A 22,557-nucleotide genomic window follows, 5' to 3' on the forward strand; every position below is an offset into this window, starting at 1 on the left:
CGGTGATAGGTTCAGTCAGGCTCCCTGGGAAGTCACAGATTTCTCTGGAAGTAAAATCCCCGTTGTCCACACCGCTGCTACGCTCCATACCTGCCAGTTACTACCACTGTTTATGAGGGGGACTAATAGCCCAGGACAGAAAGCAGCAAGCCAGGCATCAAGGGGGTGAACAGGTGACCCAGAACACAGCTATTATAGTCATAAGTGCATTGAGCTCCCTGTCGGGCACTGCTGGTTGTGGCCGGGGCAGTTCAGTGCACTGGGAAACTGGCAATTGCAGGGATGGGGCTCCAGGTCTAGGGGACAAGGCATGTGCTGAGGATGCTGCTTTTGTCCTTGATGCTTGACAAAGGTCCTAAACAGGCAAAATGGCCTTTGTTGCATAGAGCTACTCCTTTTTTTCCTGCTGGCACAGCAGCAGCCCCAGCCAGGGATCTCAGCCCAAGGCTGGACCTTCGGCCTCACCCTGCGCCCCCATTACCCATAGCCAGCCTTGCTGAACCATCTCCCGTGCTGCATGACCTCGGTTGGGATGTTGAGGCACTAACGTGTTTTTATTGCCACCTTCGACAGCCCCTGTGGCCTCCACCTTCCCACGGGAGATGGAATCCCCGCAGGGCCACGGTGAGTGGGCAGTGTAATCACAGAATCGTAGAATCCATGTGCCGTTTCCTGCTTTTCACTGCAGACTTGGCAATGTGAGTGTTCTTTCTCTGGCAAAGAAACAGAAACATTGGCTGCAGATGTTGAGAGCCAGATGTGAGCGTGCTCTTTGCTTCCTTACTGTCTCTCCACTTCTTCCTGTGCCTGGTTTCTGATCTGAAACGTGCTTGAGTCTCTCCTCTTTCTCCTTGTTTGCCTCATTTTACACCAGAAAACCTTCACAAACTCCACTGGCTGCTGGCAGAGTCATGGGGCTGTCAGCTGGTGGAGAGGGGCAGTGGCAGAGCAGGGGGCTGGTACCTGATTTGGAAATTGGGGCTGAGACCCCAGCAGAGCCATGCAGTTGCAAGGTGAAATGGATGGCGTTAGGTCCTCTCCTCCTCGGAAATCTTTAGCTGGCACCCAGAAAAAAAACCCAGTGAAGGTTGTTGAAAATGTTGTCAGTAATAAAAATAAATTGGTTCTAAATTTTTATTGTTTAAAAGAAAACATATCTGCTCTTTCTCCAGCCTGCTCCCTTTACCAAATCTTGCCACTACCTAATTTCTGCCCTTGTGATCTTGCCCACTCCCAGGACATTGGTGCCGTCCCTCTGGCTGGTGTTAATGGCTTGTTTGGATGCGCACAATTAAAATATGTACATTGATGCACAGGCTCCAAAGCTACTAAGTATAGAGGAAATACAGATGGTGAACCAAGAGCCCAAAGTGCATTTATACCCAGCTCCCAGAACTGCCACAGAGCTGGGTGCTTGTGTTTGTTCTGCTTAAAGGTATTGAAATGTTAAGCAGAAAAAGGTCCTGTTTGCTTCTGAGTGTCTGAGGCTGGATGAGAACAGCGGAGTTTATTTTAAACTCCTGCTGGTAATGACTCTTGATTACCAGGGTATCCTCTGCCAAAACAAGAAAAAATCATCCTCATCTTCACCTCTCTGGAGCGTTTCCCACCCTGAGGAACGCTGGCGTGTATCATGTTCCGTGCGTGTGCAAGGATCGGCACAGAAGGTTTCCCAAGTGAGTGTTTTGCTGGCCCTGGCAGTGCTGAGAACGCAGCGTCTGAAAGAGATCCCTGGTGTGACCCCAGCAGGCCCTCTGCCTGCCCGGCACCCCTACCTTCTCTCGCGCCTGCTGTCCTTCAGCATCGCCCCTGCCCTGCCACGACCTCCTGTGCACACCCCGGGGCTGTTCCTTGTTGGTACCTCAGTTTTAAGCAGTAAAGGCCAATGCAAAACGGGAATCGTGGTGTCTTTCCATTAAGGGCATTTAGACCAGTTTTGAAGATGGAAAGTTTTTAGGATGTGGATGATCTTGTCTTTTCTTGACATCAATGGTCTTCTAGCTGGGTCAATTTTTAGAGTACCTCTCATTTTTCTCAGGAAGGTTAATTGCATTTTAGAAGCTTTTGGCTGCATGAAAACTAAGGACGTGGCAATTTCTGACCTCGGTCCATATAAAGCGGGGAAATCAACTTTCAGTCACTACCACACCATGGCATCCGCATAGGAGGCACGTACACTGGATTTATGTGTATCCACTGTCTCAGAGCAGGATTTGAGTGTGGCACCGCTCTGCGTCAAAAGGAAATCACATCTTACAATATTCAACTGGTTACTACAACCCCCACCCACTCCAGGTTTAATATTAGAACTATTTTTCACGTTGAAGCTGAAATAGTACAAAATATGGGCTTGCTGTAATTGTTGTTAGATTATGTGTCACCCTGATAAGATGTAACAAATATTTTCCTACACAGCAAGGCCCGTTTCCCTGCGAGTAATGGATGGAGAAACTTCTCATAGTGTGCAGGCAATCGGTCGTAAAAACTTCGCTGAGAAGATTAATGCATGAAGTGCAACCTTTGTGGAAAATAGGAAGAAAAGAATTAAAATAATAGTTTCTTCTTTCACGTTTGATATTAATAACCAAACTTATTTGGTGGGAATGCTCCTTGCTGCATGTGCCTTCCCACTTCAAGGGGAAGCTTTGCATCAAATAAGTATTTTTTTTTTTTTTAAAGATTCTCCATCACTAACTATTTTGTATGGTGCAGTGATTCTTTCAACAGAACTATTTTTATCAGTAATATGAAAGACTGTTTTCATGGGCAAAGCTTTGACACCAATAAGTCTGCTGGACGTCACTTAATAGGCTAGATAAACATTTGCTCACCATTTAGTGTAGAAGGATTTTCCCTTTGTATCACAGCTTTACATCTCTTGTAGACACTTAATGGCCATGAGAGAGTCGGGCACCCTCGGGAGAGAGCCCTCCAGAACCAGTGCACAGCTGGGAGACGAAGCAGGGGTTTATGCGCTGCTGTACGAAGGTTAACGTGAGGAATGGAAAAGCGAGGCCCTTGTCACAAGCTAGTTTGCACCAAGCCCCTCAGAACCAAGGGTTCAGCGAGAAGCAAGTCAGTAGGTAACAACCCTCTGCAGCACACCCTGAGCCTAATTCTGCTGTTGCCCTTTAAAACGCCCGGTCTTGCTCCTTCCTGGGGATTGTTTGGTACCAGCCACAGCTCTGCTGCAGCACAGTAGCTGCGGCTCGTGTGGCAAATGTAAGGATGGTCTTACATGACGAAGTAATGATTTCTTTCTTTTTAAATTGCTCAAGGTTTGGGAAAAATACCAATTTAGATTGATTGCTGCTGCTTTCCCCCCGTGTGTATTCTGAGATCTTGTTTTCTTCCTGGAGTACCCTTCTGCACCTGCAGTCAGTCTCAAGTGACAGGCACCATCAGTCATGAAGTCAGCTATGAAACCAGGGTCGGACGGAACTGCTTATTTTCAGTGTGTGGCACGGTTCACTCCTTCCTAGGTCTCTGTTTGATATCTGAGGTCTGGTAGGCTATTCAGCTGGAGTTTTACAGAGGATCACTTGTTTCACCACTTCTGAGAACAAGTATTTCTTCCCAGTTTTACAGAGCTTGAATTTTTATAAAGAGCATTTTGTAAGCAAAGAAAAAAAAATGGTTTGCCAAAGGAGAAGCCAGAGTTTCTGCCCTCTCCGGACAGTTGCAGGCAGTGGGAGCAGTGGTCTTAGGATTTCAGTATTCCAGGCAGCATCATTCTTCAGTGCCCCAGTAGGTTTTTGCTGCTAGGAGAACAGAGCTGTATTCATCAGGAAAAAGCCAATGCCATCAAATGCTGATTGGGACTTTGAACAGCTCTGGCATTCAGAATTATTTTAGGGCTTATTCAAACTTCTTTCTAAATTGATCAGTTAGATATTTCAGAAAATGCAAGAAAAATGGTACTTATATTCTTAAATAACTACATTCATCATTGCCAAGAAGGACTTTCAAGCTGCAACAGAAAAAAAAGGTTCAATTTTGACCATGCAGTGGCTTAATTCATTGGGCGCCTCTTTCCATCGTGCCATAGCACTAAAACAGAACATGCCATCCTGCTGCAGCAAAAAGAGATCTTAGAAACACTGTGAAAATTATTCTGAAGTTTTAATTGCAATCTTTGTTCATTTGGAGTCAGTAAGAGAGGGGATTTTTAGGTTTCAAAGCAGGATTGCTCCTTGGCCAAAAATATCTGCAGATAAACCAAAAAATCATTCATTAAATATCTCTGCCACTACTATTTAGTTGCAGATGTAGAGGAAGGAGTAGCTACATTATTTAAGGTACAACAGCTAATTAGGGTTGGCTGACAGAGTACTGAATTTTACTTTGAAGAATGGGACAGGTTTTTATATGACTGAGATGGTAGAATATGATCAAAACATTATTAAATCCAAACCAGCCAGCTTCCTTCCAGCTCTGCTTTTTGTTTCTCCAGCAGTCTCTGCTGTCCAATCCAGGGGTTTTGGAGCTGAAAAATCATTAGCAATTTCCACTAACAGCACTTCAGCACAAGGAAGAGACAAATCTCTAGAGCATATAGGGGTGAGGACAGAGGTTTTTAGCAGCTGGATTCCTTTCCCAAAAAGATGATGACTGAGCTTACCCATGAGTTTTAGAAGTCAGAATTCTAGCATATAACAAGGAAACTCTGTTCCATTTGATACATAGCAATTAAGCCATGTAAACATGCATGCTACGGTGCTCTGATCATTTTAGCTTAACTACCAGGAGCTCTTAAGAGAAAACCTCTTAGGAAAGCAAAATGAGTAACAGAAGGACTTTTTTTTTTTTTTAAAACAAAAAAAAGGGAGTGGGCGAAGCAATTGCCAGTGTTTGCCTAATGTAATACTACTGTGAGGAACCAATGACTTTGTGTGACGGATTCATGGGCACCTTACTAGCCGTGTGTTTGATGCTTCTCAGATAGCTTCTCGTGTAGGAACATGGATTAAAATTTTCAAAGAGCTAAAATTATTACTTGCAAACTTGCCTTCTCCACTTTACAGCTGCTAGAAAGAAAAAAGGTATTTAAAACTAGCCTCCTGTGACAAGTCGTGCTTTCTTCCCTTCCCACCCTACCCTAAGAACTATGCTTATTTTTTTAAGTAAGTGTACATGAAGTGTTTTAAATCACTAAAGCTTCTGATGAAGAATGTGAGGTTAGTCACTTTATAAAGCTGTTATTTTTTTTTTCCCTCGTTCATCCATTTACATGGTTACATAGATTTGTATTTTAGTTACGAGGATCTTATGTTTAGATCTTTTATCCTTAGTGTGCTGTGAAGCAATCAAGTACCCATGCTTTGGGATCAAGAGACCAAGGCTAACTTCATACAAAGTTGGTGCAGAGCAGGATTTCCATTTTAGCTTGCAAAGTTTTCCTGATCCTAGATGATGAAGCAAGTGGGGAGAGAACACAGTGAAAAAATAGGTAACCATGATGGAAAGCAATTTTTATTTAATCTACTTTAAGACAACCCAAAGAAAGGTTAAGTCACTCTGGGACAAAGGCTTTAAATAGGGCCAAGGTAACTATTATTTCTGCATTCTCAAAAAAGAGCCTTCAGAAAATAAAAAACCCGAAGCCTACAAAAAAGTAAACACTTGATAAAGGTCCCAAGACTATTTCCACGACTATTTCTTTCCTTTGCTGTAGATTTATTTTTATTTCACAGATCCATTTTACTCATATTTGGCTTCGTTAGTTCCAACTTATTTTGACTGTTTCTTTAGGTCAACCCCCAAGGTAAGGTAAAGAGATGCAAGCTTCCGATATTCTTGAAATATTTTATTATAAAGCACTTCAGACAAACTTTGATTCAAAAAAAAAAGTTCTCACCTGTAAAAGGGAACTATTTTAAAACAACATTCATACAGAAAATAGACTGTTTTTAAGCATCAACTTCAGTTAGAGCTCTTCTGTTATGAAATCTAAAGAGAAAACTGATGGGTCAAGAGCTATGAATTTCATATATATTCATAAAAGGGAGACTAAGATGTTACACAGACATCACGGCGCATCTAATAGTTGATAATGAAATACACACACTCAATAGTTAATTCTGGCCTGACAAAGCAGTCCAACATTTGAACATCTTTCAGTCCCAAAAGAGACAAGCCATTAACATTTCTCACTCAATAATTAGGCCAGCCCTGGCTAAGGGTTAAAGCTGCTTCAAAGTATCTAATGAGATAAACTCTTCATTTCATGTATTTCTCCTGTTGATCAGCCAAGATTTTTGCTGAGGATTTAGCATCATAGAAAAGTTCATTTATTTCTTCAATATGCTCTTTCTCAATGCTGTCTTTCCCATTAATCTTGGCAAGCAGGTTAGCTGGGGTCAGTAACTGCACAGCATACCTGGGATCAAACAGAGATGGATTAATAATTACAATTCAGTGCATCCCAGCAAACTGAATATACATAGGGGTGGAAGATCTGTTAGGAAACACACAGCTCCAGCAGCAGTATAAGAAGTCTGCAAGAGCCTCCAGCACACACATTCTTTATAGGATTAAAGAGGAGCATTACTGACTCTTTTTTAATGTTGGCACTGTTCTTAACAGACCACACCATTGTATGGGAAAGGTCTGTCTTGCTTCCAAGAGTGAGTGATGCTGTCGTGTTTTCAGACCCAGGCATACTTAAGAGAAAAGCCAACTGCACTCAACTTACCTTAAGGTTGTCTTGGTACCGATTTCCCCTAAATGGTTTAGGGATTCTTCACTGATATTAATTCCTTCCGTCTGAGCACGAAGTTTTATGATCTGTTGAGAAGAACGAGGAAGTGAGGTACCAGCCCAAATAATTAGCATGCTAAACTCCTTAGCTTGGTATCTGGAAACTTGTCAGCTTAGAGATGAGACATACTACGGAACAGGATAGTGCAGAGAGTTATATCCTAGTGTAACTTACTGCTAAACTAGAATTTGTAGAATTCTAAGTCTTCAAAAAGGCCAATATCGTTGAATAGGCCAATATCTGTTGAAAAACTGATGATCACGAAAAGCAGGTAAAGTACCATGTCTGGACTGCTAATCTTCGTGATAAATAAGGAAGAGAATATGAGACTTTATGCAAGAAAACGGAAAAAGTACGCAGGAAGTGACAGCTGGAGTCTCATGGACAGCTACACCAGCTAGTAACTAAATTTTTCAGTGTATCGTTGCCACAACACAGCTGAGCCCTCTAAAAAGCCCTCCAGAAAGATACACCCTTTTCTTAGCAGCTCACAACACCCTTTTTAGTCAATTGACAAGAAGATAGTGAAATAAATCAAAAAGTTACTTTCTATGATTCACCTATTCCTACAAGAAGAAAAAAAAAATCACTAAGAAGAATCTAATCTTTCAAGAACAGTCTCACGCTTGTACCGGCTTCAAGATCTTTACAAAGTTGGGGAGCAAGATATCACCAATAAGCCCGAGCATATAAAGCTGCAACAAAAGTGGCACAAGTCTCTCGGCAGCCCGTATTACCAGCTGAGTGATAAGGGGCAGACTGGATAATGATGTTGTGTTGTAGTGCTGAGATAACTCTGGAACTGCAAGCCTCATATAATACAGGTATTTTTCACTTTGGCAGCTTTGTAAACAAGATATCAAGAAGGACTCGTTTAAATTAAAGCCATAAAAATGCGCTAGGGGAGTCAGGGTAGGCAACAGAGTAAAAGAGAGGGGCTTGAAGTGGCAGGAAGCTGTGCTAAGATATTAGCGCTGAATATTGGCAATGCTGCTGCAAATTACAATTTCAGGCTGAAAATTATTTTCTATTTTTTAGATCACTCAAACATCACTTTCCATTCATTCAAATACTGCTGCTTCATTCTTCCCCTTCCAGAAACAAAGTATGTTGAATGCCACATCTTTAACAACTTTTTTTTTAAAAAATAACTTTTTATCTAGCAACTTGGTAGAACCTTACTGAAGGATCAGGGTCTAAGCGATTAACCCAGCAAATAAATATGTAAAAAAGGTGCTGTGAAATAGGAAAAGATGTTTTTATCAGGTAAAATAACAAAAAAGGAACAAAAGTCCCAGTTTATAGCTTCTATCTAACAGCAGGCACATATGCAAAATAGTTTGATTACAAAAATACCTGACTAGAATATGTATAAAACTGAGCTTTCTTCCCTATTCTGGTTGCACTAAGGTAACTGTGGGTCTTGCTCTCAGAGCAGAGCTACACTATTGGACTTCTACTTTATCAACACAAAGAGAAATATTTTGAAGTGGTTATAAACAAAGTTTGTCACAAAATGACAATTCTTGTGCTGATAAACACATCAATTGTGAAAGGCCAAGGCAAAGAGTCTCACACAGAAACATGAGCGATGAAAACTTCTTCCTAGCATGAAATGAAAATGGGAGAAAAAATAATCTTATTTTTAACCTCCCACAATTGTATTTAGTTAGAAACCAAAAGTAAGTGTAATAGCGTCTCCCCTTCTCCCAAGAGGAAAAGTCATTCAAAAGCCTTAATTTAAGGAATGATGAGATTATCTGACTATGGGAACATGATTTATGGGACATAATCTCTGAACTCTATTTTTAGCTTTTGGAAATGCTACTGTAAACACCTCCTTTCCCTCACCCCTGGGGAGAGTGGAAGTCACAATACCTACGCAGCTCTTCTGAAAATCAACAGCTCAGAAACAAGCTTCTTAACAGTGCGTTATCTGCACACTAGGCTGGTATTACAAATCGCAACCTTAACGAAAAATAACTTAAGAGTACATACTCTTGCTCTAACTACACAAAATTCACACAGAGTACAGGGAAGTCCAGACAGCCTTTAACATCTCCAGACTGAGTCAAAGTCACAGTTCACAATTTGTTTTGTGTACAGACAAAGCATAATCATACTATTAAATCACTGGGTTGCTTCTACTGTGATCTATACCATAATGCTTTAAAGTGTCCTTTTAGGTACAAAAAAGTCATCCTGAGAGTTGTTCACAACAGCCATATGTGAAAAGCTCCTCAATCCAAGTGGAATGAAGCTTTGCCTCTATGTTTATATTCGATAAATGCCTCGGCTTCACCTTGGCACTTAACCAGCAGGAGGAGACTATTATCTCGTGACAATGCTCTCCTCCATTGACACTATCTCTTAAATCATACACAGAATTGACACGATAAACCATAATGTCTTCTGCATTGTGTCACTTCCCAGCACTGACACACTAATGAGGGGGATCTTTGGCACGATGCATCAATGGCACCCAAGCATTATAATTGATACACAATACATTGCGATGGCCCCACACGAAAGGTTTCAGGCATTCGGCAGCACGTCTCTGCAACACTTACTGTGCCAATATTTCCAAACTTGACCAGGAGCTTGAAAATCCTCCCAGTTACAGGAGACAATCCTAATAGGTTAAAGCTATAGTACAGGGCACAGAGGCAAAAATGCAGTGCAGGAAGCGGTGTCCCTTGATCCCTCTCATCTTTTACTTGGAGGAACAGCTTGAGGTCTGGGATAAAACGTCCCAAGGTGTGACACTTCATCTCGTTCCAAGTGAAAAACACTACCTGCTGGAACCTGCAAACTCTACAGAAGACACATCTGTGCAAGAGAGAAGGTCAGCTAACAATTTCTGTTATTTCACACAAGTGAGATGTCACCTTCTGCTCTACATAGGCTTACCAATGCAACTCCTCATCAGTGGGTGGAAATCAGACAGGGAAATCGCATACACAGTTTTAACCAGCTTGCTGTAAATGGTTACTAAAACAGCACGCATTTAGGAAGTGGTAAGCTTTCTGGCACAAACCCCGGCGACCACAAAGTGTCAAACAGCTCTACAGTAACAGAGTATAGAGACAAGGAAGTCATCCTGATAGACTAGAACTCTAGGGACTTTTTAGAATTTCTCTTAAAATGCTGTGCATACCTGCTTCATTTCTTGGGGTGTGTACAGCATGGTTCGGATAATCATCACTCTATCCAGCAGGTCCAGTGGTATCCCATGAGGAGACACTACATCCTCCGTGCCTCTAAAGGAGAAACCCAACAGAAAGGGATCAGATACTACTCTGAGTTGTTACATTGGTTTTACTCAAAATCATTTGGAAGTGACTACCCATAAACTAGGTTACAATTCTTGTGTCTTCTCACAGAGACACACTCCTCCAAAACAGCAAACATTCTAGACTGAAGTTCATACTGGACAGCTTGAGGGAAATAAATACTATTTCTATAGCTCTTACACACACCACTCAAAACCGCTTAAGAGGTAGCACTTTCCTTCATGTTTCCCTCTATTGTTCCTTACAATACAGTCTTAGCTAATGCTCCAACGTATCTTCCAGAAGGGAACAAATTGTTCTTAGGAAGTTGTTTAGCAGGGTCAGCAGAAATTATTTACGCTATCATGTATTTGGAGAACATCCCCTCTTCCTGAATAAGCCATTAGTCTGTTCAATTCTTCTCCATGTCCTACCAGTGAGTACTGCAGTGATTTACGTTCCATGCTTGCAAACCAGCAAAGTAGATGTCTGCGCACGGAGGACAGAGCAGGCTCTGGACCCCCAACCATTTTATTTATTTGAGGAACAACGCCCAACAGCAAAGGCTGCAGACGTATCTTCTCTTGGTTTTCCAAGAGCACCACAATTTGCTGTGGAGTGAAAGATATCCAGATTTCAGGAGATCTATACAGACTGAAGGTGAAAACAGTGAAGCGCTGGCAGAGAACTACATTTCCAAGTTCAGTGCTAGTACTCACGCACTGCAGCTTTAGCTGTGGTCCTCACTGGGAAATGAATCAAAAAGCCCTGCAATCATCTGCTGTACTCAAGTAGATGGTGTTCTCTCCTTCTCTTATGAGGTTACAGATTTGTATACAATTAAGTTTTCCCTGACCCTTTTAAGAGTTATCAGCAGGCAAATCAGAGCATTGCTAACTGCTTGAGATAGTAGCATACAGTTAAGAAGTTAAGACCTTGCTTTTAAGGGCTTAATTTAGCAATATTAGATACAACTAGTCTATGGAAATCTTCCTCTCTTAAATCTTTTTCATAACAAGATCTGTAGTGAATCCATGCTGACAGATCCCTATTTGCTGTACTTTGACTAGACAGCCTTTTTCTGCCTTTGCAAATAAAGTGCTGCAATGTCCACCTTAAGGTGATAAGCCCTTCAAAAATGTTTAACTTCTAAGCAATGAAAGCAGAGAAAGATTAATACCAGATGACCCACTAAGAGGGAAAGGAATAGCTGGTTACACAGCTGAATTAAATCAATTCAAAGAGTAGCAATCATTGCTAATGACAGCTTGTTTAGACATAATTAGACCTAGACCACAAATTAGCAGTAGAACTTAAGGAAGAACATGAAAGAGGAGAGTACTTTTACTGAACGTGCAAAGAATGCATTGTGTGGGTGCAAAATATTGAAGCGGAGGCACGAACTGCAGTGGAGATGAAAAACAAGTTAGTTGGCAAGAGCAAAGAACCACAAAAAGACAGACCCACATAGTAGGAAATAACAAAGGGTAGAGAGAGACTGAACTGTGACACGGTTTAGCAGCAAGCACAGGAAGCTTTAGTCCGATGCAATGAAGACAGCAAAAAGCAAAACGATCCAGAAGAACCAGGAAACTGATATTAGAAATTCGTAGCTCCGGTGCTTTTGATGCCTCTAATGCACAAGCAACAGATGCATTGAGGTATTCAATGCGAAAGGTAAGAGTTACAGATCACCCAGGAAATAATAGAATTCAGAAGCTGATAGAGAAAGAAGTATGTGTCAGTGGAAATAAAATGAGGAATTCCATTCTGCTTTAACTCAGTCGGCCTGGCATTGAACACCTGTTCTGCCGTGAAGCTTACAAGCAGTTCTTGAGCACTGATGCAGCTTGTATCCGAAAGATTATCACAGATGTCAGCATCAGGGAAAAAAGCCTTCAAAGACTGTAACTGCTGACAGAGCCAATTCCAAGTTTTATGGACCAATGCGAACTGGAAAATTCAACTTAGACGTCATACCTGATAACACAGTTCCCACGATTGGAGGCAAAGATGACAATGGGGGAAATAGAAGATTCCAGCGCTCGGTGCAGGTACGTGAAGCATTCGATATCCAGCATGTGAACTTCATCTACAAAGAGCACACCTGGAACTAGCTCTGCGATGCCTTGATCAATGTATTTATTCACCACCTTATTTATTTCTCCTCGAAGTTTGTCTGAGACAAAAAGAAACTGTTAGTTGTTCTGCTAGTGAACTACAGGTATGTAAGAAAGATTTAAGGCAAGTAAAATTCTCCTTGATTTTTTCATGGCTTGGTATCTTACCACCACAGAGAAAAACCTCTGTGACACTAAAATTCTGTGGCATTCAGTTCTGTATTGGGGAGACACCTGTGCAACAAGGTATTTCGAAACTGAACTTCTAGCACTTAACTGGGGTACTCTGTCTTCTCACATGGCTCTGATTCTCATGGGTCTGGTGAGTTTAGGGGCAGGGGAGACGTCAGTTAAACCTCAGTTTAAAACATGAAACTTGACAAAATTTCCAAGCATGGCTGAAAAGAGTATCACTGAGAATAAAATATTGTTGTTGCATTTCAGCGAAGTTGTATTTAACAACTAAAAAAAAAAATAGAGCTATATGAATTTCTGTGAACGTATGGATCTCAAAGCTATGCAAGATGTTACACTGATTAATCCGACATTAGAATAAGCAAAGTGACCTCTCCAACACACAAAATACTTCAAAAGACCGCCATTCACCTTAGGTACTGAAAATGGCTTTCATCTGAATTTAGATAGTTGCTTACTGAAACACCATTTCTTTCAGAGCAAAAAAGGAGAATAGCTATTTTTTTTTCTTCAGCGAACTACAAGTAGGAAGAGCAGCAGTGCAGTCAGAGCATCAAGCCAATAGTCAGCTGCCATGAAGGTATCTAAACCAAACCAGAGTCTTTATACGCCATTTTTGTACTCCACAGAAATTCAGTATGGTTGCTTCACATAAGCGTAACTTTTTTGTATTATTTTTTGTTGTTGTTTAGTTTGGCTCTTAACCAGAGTGTGAACCTCATGCTGTGTGACAGGAGTTTTTTGAGGAAGGAGGATGGCCCTAGCATTCTAACTTCTTTCTCTCCAGAAGACAGGTGCAGAGTTCAGTACAGATTTTACCACTCCATGTGTGAACCAGTAACATACTGTAGCATTTCCAGCCATTGCAATTCTAGCAGCTGTATGCTTTTTGAAATCTGAATATTTATGAATAAATGTTATGTAGGTATTAATTTAGAGATGGTGCACAAATAACCCTATTTTAAATCTTTTTCTAAGTGTCAAACACGCAGGATTCATACCAGTAATTTCCGTTTTCTTAGGCTTCATCAATTGTCCCATCATAGAAAGGATGTCTTGCCCACCCTAGGGTAAGAAAGTTATACATCAGCTAAGAGGTCCCATAGTGAACACGTACTGTAAGAATTTTATAAATCAGGAATTGGTTAAAGTTGTTTCTGGCAGTTAACCTGATACTTTGCCTCAATATTGATTGTTAGTCTGTCAAAGGTTAGGTCACTTCACTGTAGCCTCGCTCATTTGGAGTACAAAATATATAAACAAAATGGGATATACTGTTTAAAAGAATTGTCACAGAGGAGGTCATCAGGACTAAAATTGTCAAGGAACACAAGAGACTTAGGTTGCCTGTGTGCATGGTATGTGTTCATCCTGTAAACAAGGGGACAATTATGCTGAGTTTTAAGAGTTCTGAACACTTTGATTTTTATCACGTAAATGATTTTGTTGAAAAAAGGATGTTCTGAAACAGGGCAGGCTTCTAGTATGATACTGGAGGGATGTCAGCCTTTAAATAAATGTATTGTATTAACAGTGGCTTTTGTTTATGACATAGATGGAATTCTCCCCATACCAGGTTTATGTTAAGATACAGCAAGGAATAATTCTCCTATTTTAAATTTTCTGCTGCAACCTGTTCAGAGGTCTACTGAAAGTTATAAGGAGATTTAAGAAAAGGTTAAGAAATATTTCTGAAGGAAGCAGGGACATCAGCAGAATCCACAGCAGTCAAAAATACTTAGTGACCTTTTATCATAGTGCTTGCAGTTTCTATTTCATGGCCTAAAACCCATAAACACAGAGCAAAACAAATTATCTGTATTCAGAACTTCAGATAAATAAAAGATGCAGATCTGGCTGCTGCTAGCTCACATCTGTAGGTAACCTTCCTTCTGAGATAAAGTAATAATCTTGTCTCCTGGTCAAGAGGAGCCTACCCACTCGTCGTCTGCAGGGGATGAGGCACAGTGATGGAGGGAAGGGGAGACCTACGTCCAGATTGTGCATCAACTTTGAAGGTAGCAGATCCCAAATCCCCACGCGGAAGCTCCGCTACAAGACTGTTTTCTGTAGCATCAGGAAAAGTATTCTGACAAATATTCCATGACCAGGTGCATGAATCCTAACCTAGCAACTGCCTCTTTAACCTGTACAGCAGGGCACTGAGGTAGCCAACTGTAGCATGATCAACGTCCTTCCAGAGAGATGTCAACTGGCCTTCACAGCCTAACACCTACTGCTCTTCCCATAGTGGAATCTTTGAGGGGGATTTAGACACCTCAGTTTTCTACATCTCCTTGATTATTCAAGTAACCATCACATCTATTTCAAATAATTTTCCTGTAAAGACTTCATCTGTGGTGCCACATACCTGAGGTCGAGCATTGGCCACATCCAAGTCATGCAGGGTGACATCCTGAATAATTTCCTTTTTCTTGTGCACATCACCCTTTGGCAAGGGAACATACTCTTCAGCTTCAAGGTCAAACTCCGTAGCATAGATATCACACCTGCCTTGCCTCTGAGGAAAAGCAAAGAGGAGAAACCCAGGTATAGAATTAGTTTCAGTGCCAAAACCTTGAGTGACACAAACTTGATAAAGATAAAGGGCTTAGTTCACAATTCCAGTCCTGACAAGCTTCAGCTGACAATTCAGACATCCCGCTCCCCGCTTAGCAACAGGCATAGCCTATCTACTGATCAAAGCTCAAAAACTGTTGAAAAACACCTGATATTTTCAATGGTAAGAATATTCTTCTCCTCTCTCCCCTTCTTTTAAGCGTATGCAATTCTTGCTAAAGGACAAATCCAGCAGATTAACTAGAGATTGGGAGAACTGTTCAAGACTCCTTTGTAGGTGGGTGATTTATTATATGATACAAAATATTATGCTCATCCATTAAACAGCAAGTATCGCTGTACCCTACTTTCTAAATCAGATATGAAAAGAATGCTAACTAATGCAGTATTCCCTTCTACATGTATATATCTTGTGGAGAAAATACCACAGCGATAAAAGTAAGATTAAATACACTGCACATGTCAGCCTGAAAATGACTAAGGTTGCTTGTTTTTTTCGCCCATCCCCTAAAGATGTCTTGATCTTACAGAAAAGAAAACTCATCCAGACAGCATCAGTGATGGCTTCCTTGCCAGAAGACTTTAACTGTGAACCAGATGACCACGTTCTTTCAAGTGAAGGGGAGATTTTCCTCTCCAGATAAAGAAAACACTGGGCTCTTTTCAAAATTTCCAGGTAACCATTTAATGTCAGTTAAGGTTAATATATCGGAGAGCCTTCTGACAAAGGCGGAGAAAGGTCTGCAAGAATGCAAGCAATGTATAAAAGTGCACAACTCTTCTTTTACCTTGACAGCTCCGCTGTTTGCTTCAATATAAATAACGTCACCGGTTTCCACTCGCTCCTTCTGCAAGCTTTCAAATATGCTTGGGTCCAGCTGGAGACAAGCGAACAACACAGTTCTTATGGTAATCACGGAAAAGAAATTCAGTCTAAAGCTCACTCCCACCATACAAAATTAAACTGCAACTCCTCCCAACAATACCTCTAGGGTTTCATAACACTTGGAGCAGTGACAGAGAGTAACTCTGACGAAGACGCACAGAACTTACCTTCTTACCAAAAATATCTGCTATCTGAAGGAAGTGATGGTAAGTGCCAGAAACATAATGATACTAGCTACTATCACAAAACATGCCTTTGTGTAATGTGACAATATACTTATACCTAGGAAGCAGCGCTTCTCTTGCTTTCCAGCTGAGCTTTTATAAAAAAAGAAATCTCACTATAGCATGGAATTACGCTACTTGATTTCAAAAGTCTTTATCCTGTACAGACATGTGTGAGGGAGAGTGGATGTGGAATATGTTAGATGCTCCTGCTTCTCTCGGTACATGTTTATTCACTTTTGCTCTGCGTTTTCTTGTTTTTAGAGGAAACAAATGCAAGACAATGGTTAACAACAGACAGCTTTCCGTTCTCTCCTACTCTAACTGACAGAGGAATTTAACAACATGGACAGAGATTTGTATAACCAAACAAAGGGAAAGTGAGTCTGAGCTGGCAACATACCAGCTCAATTTCCAGTCCTCTATCAAATATTCACTAGAGCATCTCTCTCCCTGTCGAAAGAAGGGATGTGACAGAAAGAACAATTTATACTGAAGCAGGTAAGTTTTCCCAAAACAACTCTCAAAAATTTCGTAGGGAATCAGGAAAACAAAAAACAAACAAGACCTTTCTTATGTTTGCTATCATGAACATGAATATATAGCCAGGGTCAGAGTGAGCATATCACAGACTGAGATAGATCATAGTTCAGATTCCCAACTCAGCCCATTTTTCCCTGGTATTAGTAATGCTGCAAAACTGCATCCGGATCTCTTCCTGCTTAAACCCATCTTTAACTCATTAAAGACATACAAGTGTGTGCTGCCAAACAGAAAAATAACAGGGGCTGCTAACTGAGCGACAGCTTTATTACCAACTTCAATTAGTACGAGACAAGACTCATATATAAATATTCTACATAAAGCAAATAAAGGTGCATGCTCAGGAGCAGGATAAAGTTCTGTAGTAAAAGAAAGAGCCTTCTGGCAACGCCGCTCTACAGATACGGGGATCAAGAGCTTAAAATGGAAATACGAAGTGCTAACAACGGAAGATGCAGACCTGAAATACTTAAGGAAATCTTTGAAACTCTGCCATACAGACCTTCAACTGTTTGGTTCCCTTTGCAGTTTTGAGTCCTATGATTACATGGCTGATGGTTTTGCCATACCCCCCCATAGGATTTTCAGTCTCGCATGGAGTTAGTTCTGTGACTTCTCCTTCATAAACCTCCTTGGTCTCTTTAATCCTCAACCCTGCAAGAAATTGTTTAGAATAGTTTCAGTACACAAATCAGTGGCTGCATACATGCAAACATGCCTGCCAACAGAATGTCACCTATTATTAGGATGCATTACATTTAATAGTAGTTTTTTATTTCAAAAGTAGAAAGATCAATTATAGTTCCCTTCTTCAACATTGAGAATATTCATCCCGTGTCATCAGGACAAAAGTTCAGCCCAAGTTCTGACCTGCAAAGCAGTTCATTAAACTCTTAAAAAATTATTTTCTTTCTGTCCATTATTATTAATTCTTGAAGCAAATGTCAGTATCCTCTCTCTTTTCTGTCCTCCAAAGAGGGGATATGCTTGATTTGTTCCCCTATGCTACAGTCAGATAAACAGTCCATCCTCTGAAACTAAAGATCTGAAACTAAGTGACAGTAACATAACTGCAAGTTTTACACTATTTTTTTACTACAAAAGCCCTGCAAAGTAAGGAAAAAGATAGGAGACAAAACAAGGAACTTTATAAAAAACTTCTAATGTTAGTAACTGAGTTAAAAATAACATAAATTGATTAACGGGGTATTGTGTTAGAACCTCAGAAAATTAAGAAAAGGTTAATGTAGCATTTAAAATATTTTTCAAGTTAATAGCAAAAGGTGAGCTAGGTAAAATTTAGCACAATCCGCTACAATACAAATGTAAAACTACTTCAAAATAGCTGTCAGTGACTTTGCTTGGTTTTGAGACAATCATCTCGGTATCTGGATGCCTTCTAGTCAATACTGTTGTAATTAACTAAGTTATTTTAAATTGATGAATAATACAGAGCTGCAGAGTTTTAAGGTTAGACTGTTACAGAGAAAATACACTATCATCACCACTACCACTACAATTATGCAGATGCTCTAACTACATAAAAGTTCAAAGCACCCACATCTGAAGAGACTCTGTAAAGTATTTTATGAGACACACATGCCATAGCGAAAATAATGAATGGGCTGTAACAAGATATAAGGAAGTCATCCTGCCCAGTCCGAGGCTATTAGGACTTTATAAAACTTTCCTTGTTCCATTACTTTTCTTTTTGCTTTGAAATAGATCAGACACTTCACCAGTAATCTTGAGTTGCTGATAGGGGAATATAAAGAACTGACAAGTACGAGTCTGTCTCCCTCTACTGGACCCAAATCAAGACTAGGATTTGAAATGTGAAAAAAAAAAAGCTTAACTGTGCATAACATGATAATTTCTTGATTGTTTCTTCTTATTCAGCACTACTTAAAGAGTTTTATATGAAGTAGATTTCTGTAACTTTTTTTTAAAATGTTTTTCAGGTCAAAACATTGGACAAAAAAGTACTTAACCTTTGAGTTACAAAACTGACCTGAACAGGGCTGCATCACGCAGGCTACACTGAAAAGGAACGTGAAGCCATGTGGGGACTATGGGTGCAGAGAAGTGGACATTCACAGGTATGTTTTTCCTTTTTGTTTTGAATACTGAAGTATGAGCTCTATTCTGCTCTGAATAAAAGGAAGCCCATTTGTATTTGGGCTGTATTTTGTACACTGCTAAAGCACATGTTCCAGTTTCCTTTCATCTGAAAAGAATCCAGTTCACATACTCCACAACACACACCAAAGCCAAGTCAGCACGGACAACCTAGAGAGATTTGTTTCAAAAGCATGCCTCTAATCTAAACTAATGTACTCACGTAGGTGTGTGTACAGGAAATATTTACAGATTAATGTGATCTGAGCAAAGGTAATTGATGCTTGTAACTTGCTGCTGATTATCCTGTGTTTTCCAATTATTTGGTGTATATCAATTACAAATTTCAATCTCGAAAGAGCTCTTTAAGTTAAACAGAGACATTTCCTACCTATAAATCAGAGGCACGAGTCTAAGGCAGCAATACGGGACTGTTTCATGTTTTGATTCAACAGCATTATATGGCGTTAAATCATGTTTGTTTGATTTACTGGCAGTTACAATTTGGAGACACAGGGAACAGATACGCTATTTAAGTGGCTATTCCAGTAGTTATTTTTTACTGCAGCTGAGCTCTAACATTAGCTGCTGTCATCTCGCTTGCCAGCTGCTAATAAGCTCTATACAGCATAAATCTCTCCTAGCTCGAGATTTTTTAACCAGTACAACAATTCCATCTTCTCATTTCGCACTCTGTCTTTTCATGTTTCTCAGGTATTACAAACTCTCTGCTATACCCCAAGAAGTACTTGCCCATGTTAGGCCTGTTATTCAAAGACTCACCAAAAAAAATAAATCTGTAAACTCTGTGTACTCCTAACAATAAAAAAAAATCTGTAAAATTCTAAAAAATCCCAGTTCCCTTATACAGTGATGGATCCAAAGCAGTCAGATTCTATCGACTACAAGAAAAAAGGTGGAGGGAAGGGAAAAAATGATGTTAACATCCCTGATAATTTTTATCGAGACACCTAAACACTCTGAAAGTAAAATGCACAATATGAGCAATAGATGATGTGTACAGAACCTGATAATAAGGAATCATATCACACACATACCCCACCTCCAAAAAATCCCCAATCCTAAATGAATGCTTTAAGTACTAGTTGACATATGAGCTGAAGCTTCTCTTGAATCCAGTCACAGCTGACGGTGTACTGTGTATAAAAATGATTTTTTGACAGATACACTCTTGTAAATTATTTATTTACTAGTCAGGGAAGCTACACATTACTGAAATTTAAATACGACTGAAAAATGTTCTATTACCAGAAACGGTAGTTACTAATACTTTTAAATGCTTCAGGGAATTTTTTTACATTGATAAAAGTATGTAATAAAGGTTGTGTTATGAAAATGTGACATGGAATTCAACAGGAAGGAATAAAAGAAGTCCCATCTTTCATTAACACTAATATTTGTTTAGAACTGTCTCTCTATTGACATTCAGGGAATGCAGGGAACTAACAATGTAGCTGGCTGTTAAACCTCAGAGAGCTAAAATACTGCTGTCTCTAGAAATGACAACATGGATAGCAGAAGTTTCATCTGTTGGTTCAGGTTTCCAAATCTCTGACAGGCAACTTCATCACATCAAGGAAATCTTGCAGACTACTCAGTCCCTGGCTTCCCTCCCCCAGGCCCTGCCAGATCCCTGGTAATTAGAAGACTACCGAGAGTGGCCTTCTTATCAAGTCAACGGGATGCTTTTGTTTCATTGCAGAACTTCACCTTACTGCCACCAAATACTTAGGTGAAGTCCAAGGGGACACATGGTACAGAAACCAGGAAAAATAACTGCTGCTGTGTTCAGTACTAAAAGCAGTCAGGTTATCTTTAGCCAGTCCTCATACAAACAGGGGCCACTCCAAACTGCATTTATCAGCTGTCAGCAGCAATCATATCAGAGATCTTTAGATACTCAGTGAGGCTGTGTTGCAAATTTAACCAATTTACATCAAGCTTATAAAAGCACTGTAGAACTGAGGAAGACATTAAAATATTTATTTTGTTGGCACGGAACTTCCTTTGTGCTTGCTGGAACACCGAGCCAGGCTAACGCTGCCATTTGGGAGTCCCTGATTACGACTGTTTGCTTAGTAGGATGAAATCACTAAATAAAAAAGGAGAGAACATTTTTCTGTCTAAAAGTATTTCTGCTAGTGTAAGAAACAAAAGCTAATTTTTCTTTCAGCTTTACTCAGAGTCAGAGCCAAAGCAGGATATGAAGCTGGAAGATGAGAGGAGATTCTGGGGAAGCAGAGTAAACCACCATATAACAATTACGGTTTATAAATAGAAAAGAGTAAGTGTGGAAGAGATTCGCTAAATTAAGATCAGCACTGAAGAAAAAGAACACACAGTAACATGAAAACAACGACAACCACTGAAAAGTTTTCACTTTTTAGATGATTGGAAAAAAGCAAAGTAAGTATCATGCAAATGTTTAATTCTTCTGTTTTTCTGAAACTTACCAATTGCACGTCGGAAGTTTTCCATCAGAACTTCTGTTTTCTTGATCTCAGTGGAATAGACCTCACTTCCAACCATAGGACAAAAGGGAATTTTACTTCCCAGCTCTTGAGCAATAGCTAAAGCCAGAGCAGTCTTAAAAACAAAACAAAACAAAACCGAAACCCACACATTAATTTTTTTTATAATTATCAATTTGTTCTTTCAGCACAAAGTTCTTTTTCCTCATTGTATCACCTTCCATATATCAACTATCAAGACTATTCTGTCTGATATGTTCCTCATGTGTAACAACCCTCCTCCCCCTAAAACAAGTTAGACAGATAAAAAAGTGACTTTTATCAAAGACTTATAAAACACCTTAAAGACACGATATTAGGCATTTGAATTTGACATCTGATACAAATGCAGAAAGCCTTAAATAGCACAGGAATTAAATAAGCAAAGCAAAATGTATTTAGGCTTTTAATATGAAATTAACTTCTAAGACTCTTCTTCAGAGACATATTTACAGATGTGTTTGGTAACCTACAAGAGGTGGTTTCACACCAGTGATGCCTGAACACACCGCTGGATATTGCCAATGTCGATGATATAGCAAAAATCAAAACACAAAGCAGGAAATCAAGTCGATACATTGATTTAAAAAAAAAACCCCACCCTATTACATGAAAACATTATTTAACCACTATCCTGAAATTATTTTGACAACAAATTAGAACAAAACAGATTTGAGAATACTGTATTTCATATGAAAAATTAAAAATACCTTGCCAGTTCCAGGAGGTCCTGCCAATAGCACAGCTCTGCCAGCCATCTTCTTGCTTTTGATTAGTTCCACTATAACCCCACAAGCCTAGAAGTTAAATAATTATACTGTTAACAAAAGTGTTGCTATAATATCTTTTGTTCCGATATTACTAAGGGTGTTTAGAAATATCAGGTTTTGTGAGACCACTAAAAATAAAATGGATTTCAATTTCATGCACACAAAAAAGGAGGCCAGATCAGTAAAAAAAACCTTCTATCTAAAATCATTTTATCTGACAGACATTAAAAAAGAATATCACAGACTCCTTTCTCCCTCCTGAATTTGCATGCATATATGCAAAAAGTTTAAAAATAAACCAGAAAATTAATCTTCTAACTTTCTGAACGACATACTAACTAAAGCACCCGCCCAGAGCCAGCCATCGGACTGAAACGGAACCTCCAATCCCCGCTTGCACCGAACCTCCTGACTTGTGGTGGGCTTCATCGCCTTCGACACCCCGATTTCTACACCTAAAACCCAGGGACGGCCAACTCGCCGCCAGCTTCGGTGAAAAACGTAGCGGGGTACGGCACAGCCTTGACTGCCCCCGTCGCTTCTCACACGGCCGCAGCA

General features: G+C 40.0%; 1 protein-coding gene across 1 annotated transcript; it reads right to left on the bottom strand.

The window, feature by feature from the left end:
* Window positions 1–5,785: 5,785 nt before the first annotated feature.
* Window positions 5,786–22,026, bottom strand: RUVBL1 (RuvB-like AAA ATPase 1; the record flags this gene model as incomplete). Its single annotated transcript, XM_009874545.1, has 10 exons — window positions 5,786–6,379; window positions 6,695–6,786; window positions 9,918–10,020; window positions 12,013–12,211; window positions 13,349–13,412; window positions 14,719–14,868; window positions 15,716–15,805; window positions 17,083–17,234; window positions 21,173–21,305; window positions 21,940–22,026. Coding segments are annotated over 10 exons (1,230 nt in total), but the record flags the coding sequence as incomplete, so codon positions are not given.
* Window positions 22,027–22,557: the final 531 nt, after the last annotated feature.

The sequence above is a fragment of the Apaloderma vittatum genome, unplaced genomic scaffold, assembly GCF_000703405.1.
Source record: "Apaloderma vittatum isolate BGI_N311 unplaced genomic scaffold, ASM70340v1 scaffold35268, whole genome shotgun sequence".
NCBI classification, from domain to species: Eukaryota; Metazoa; Chordata; class Aves; order Trogoniformes; family Trogonidae; genus Apaloderma; species Apaloderma vittatum.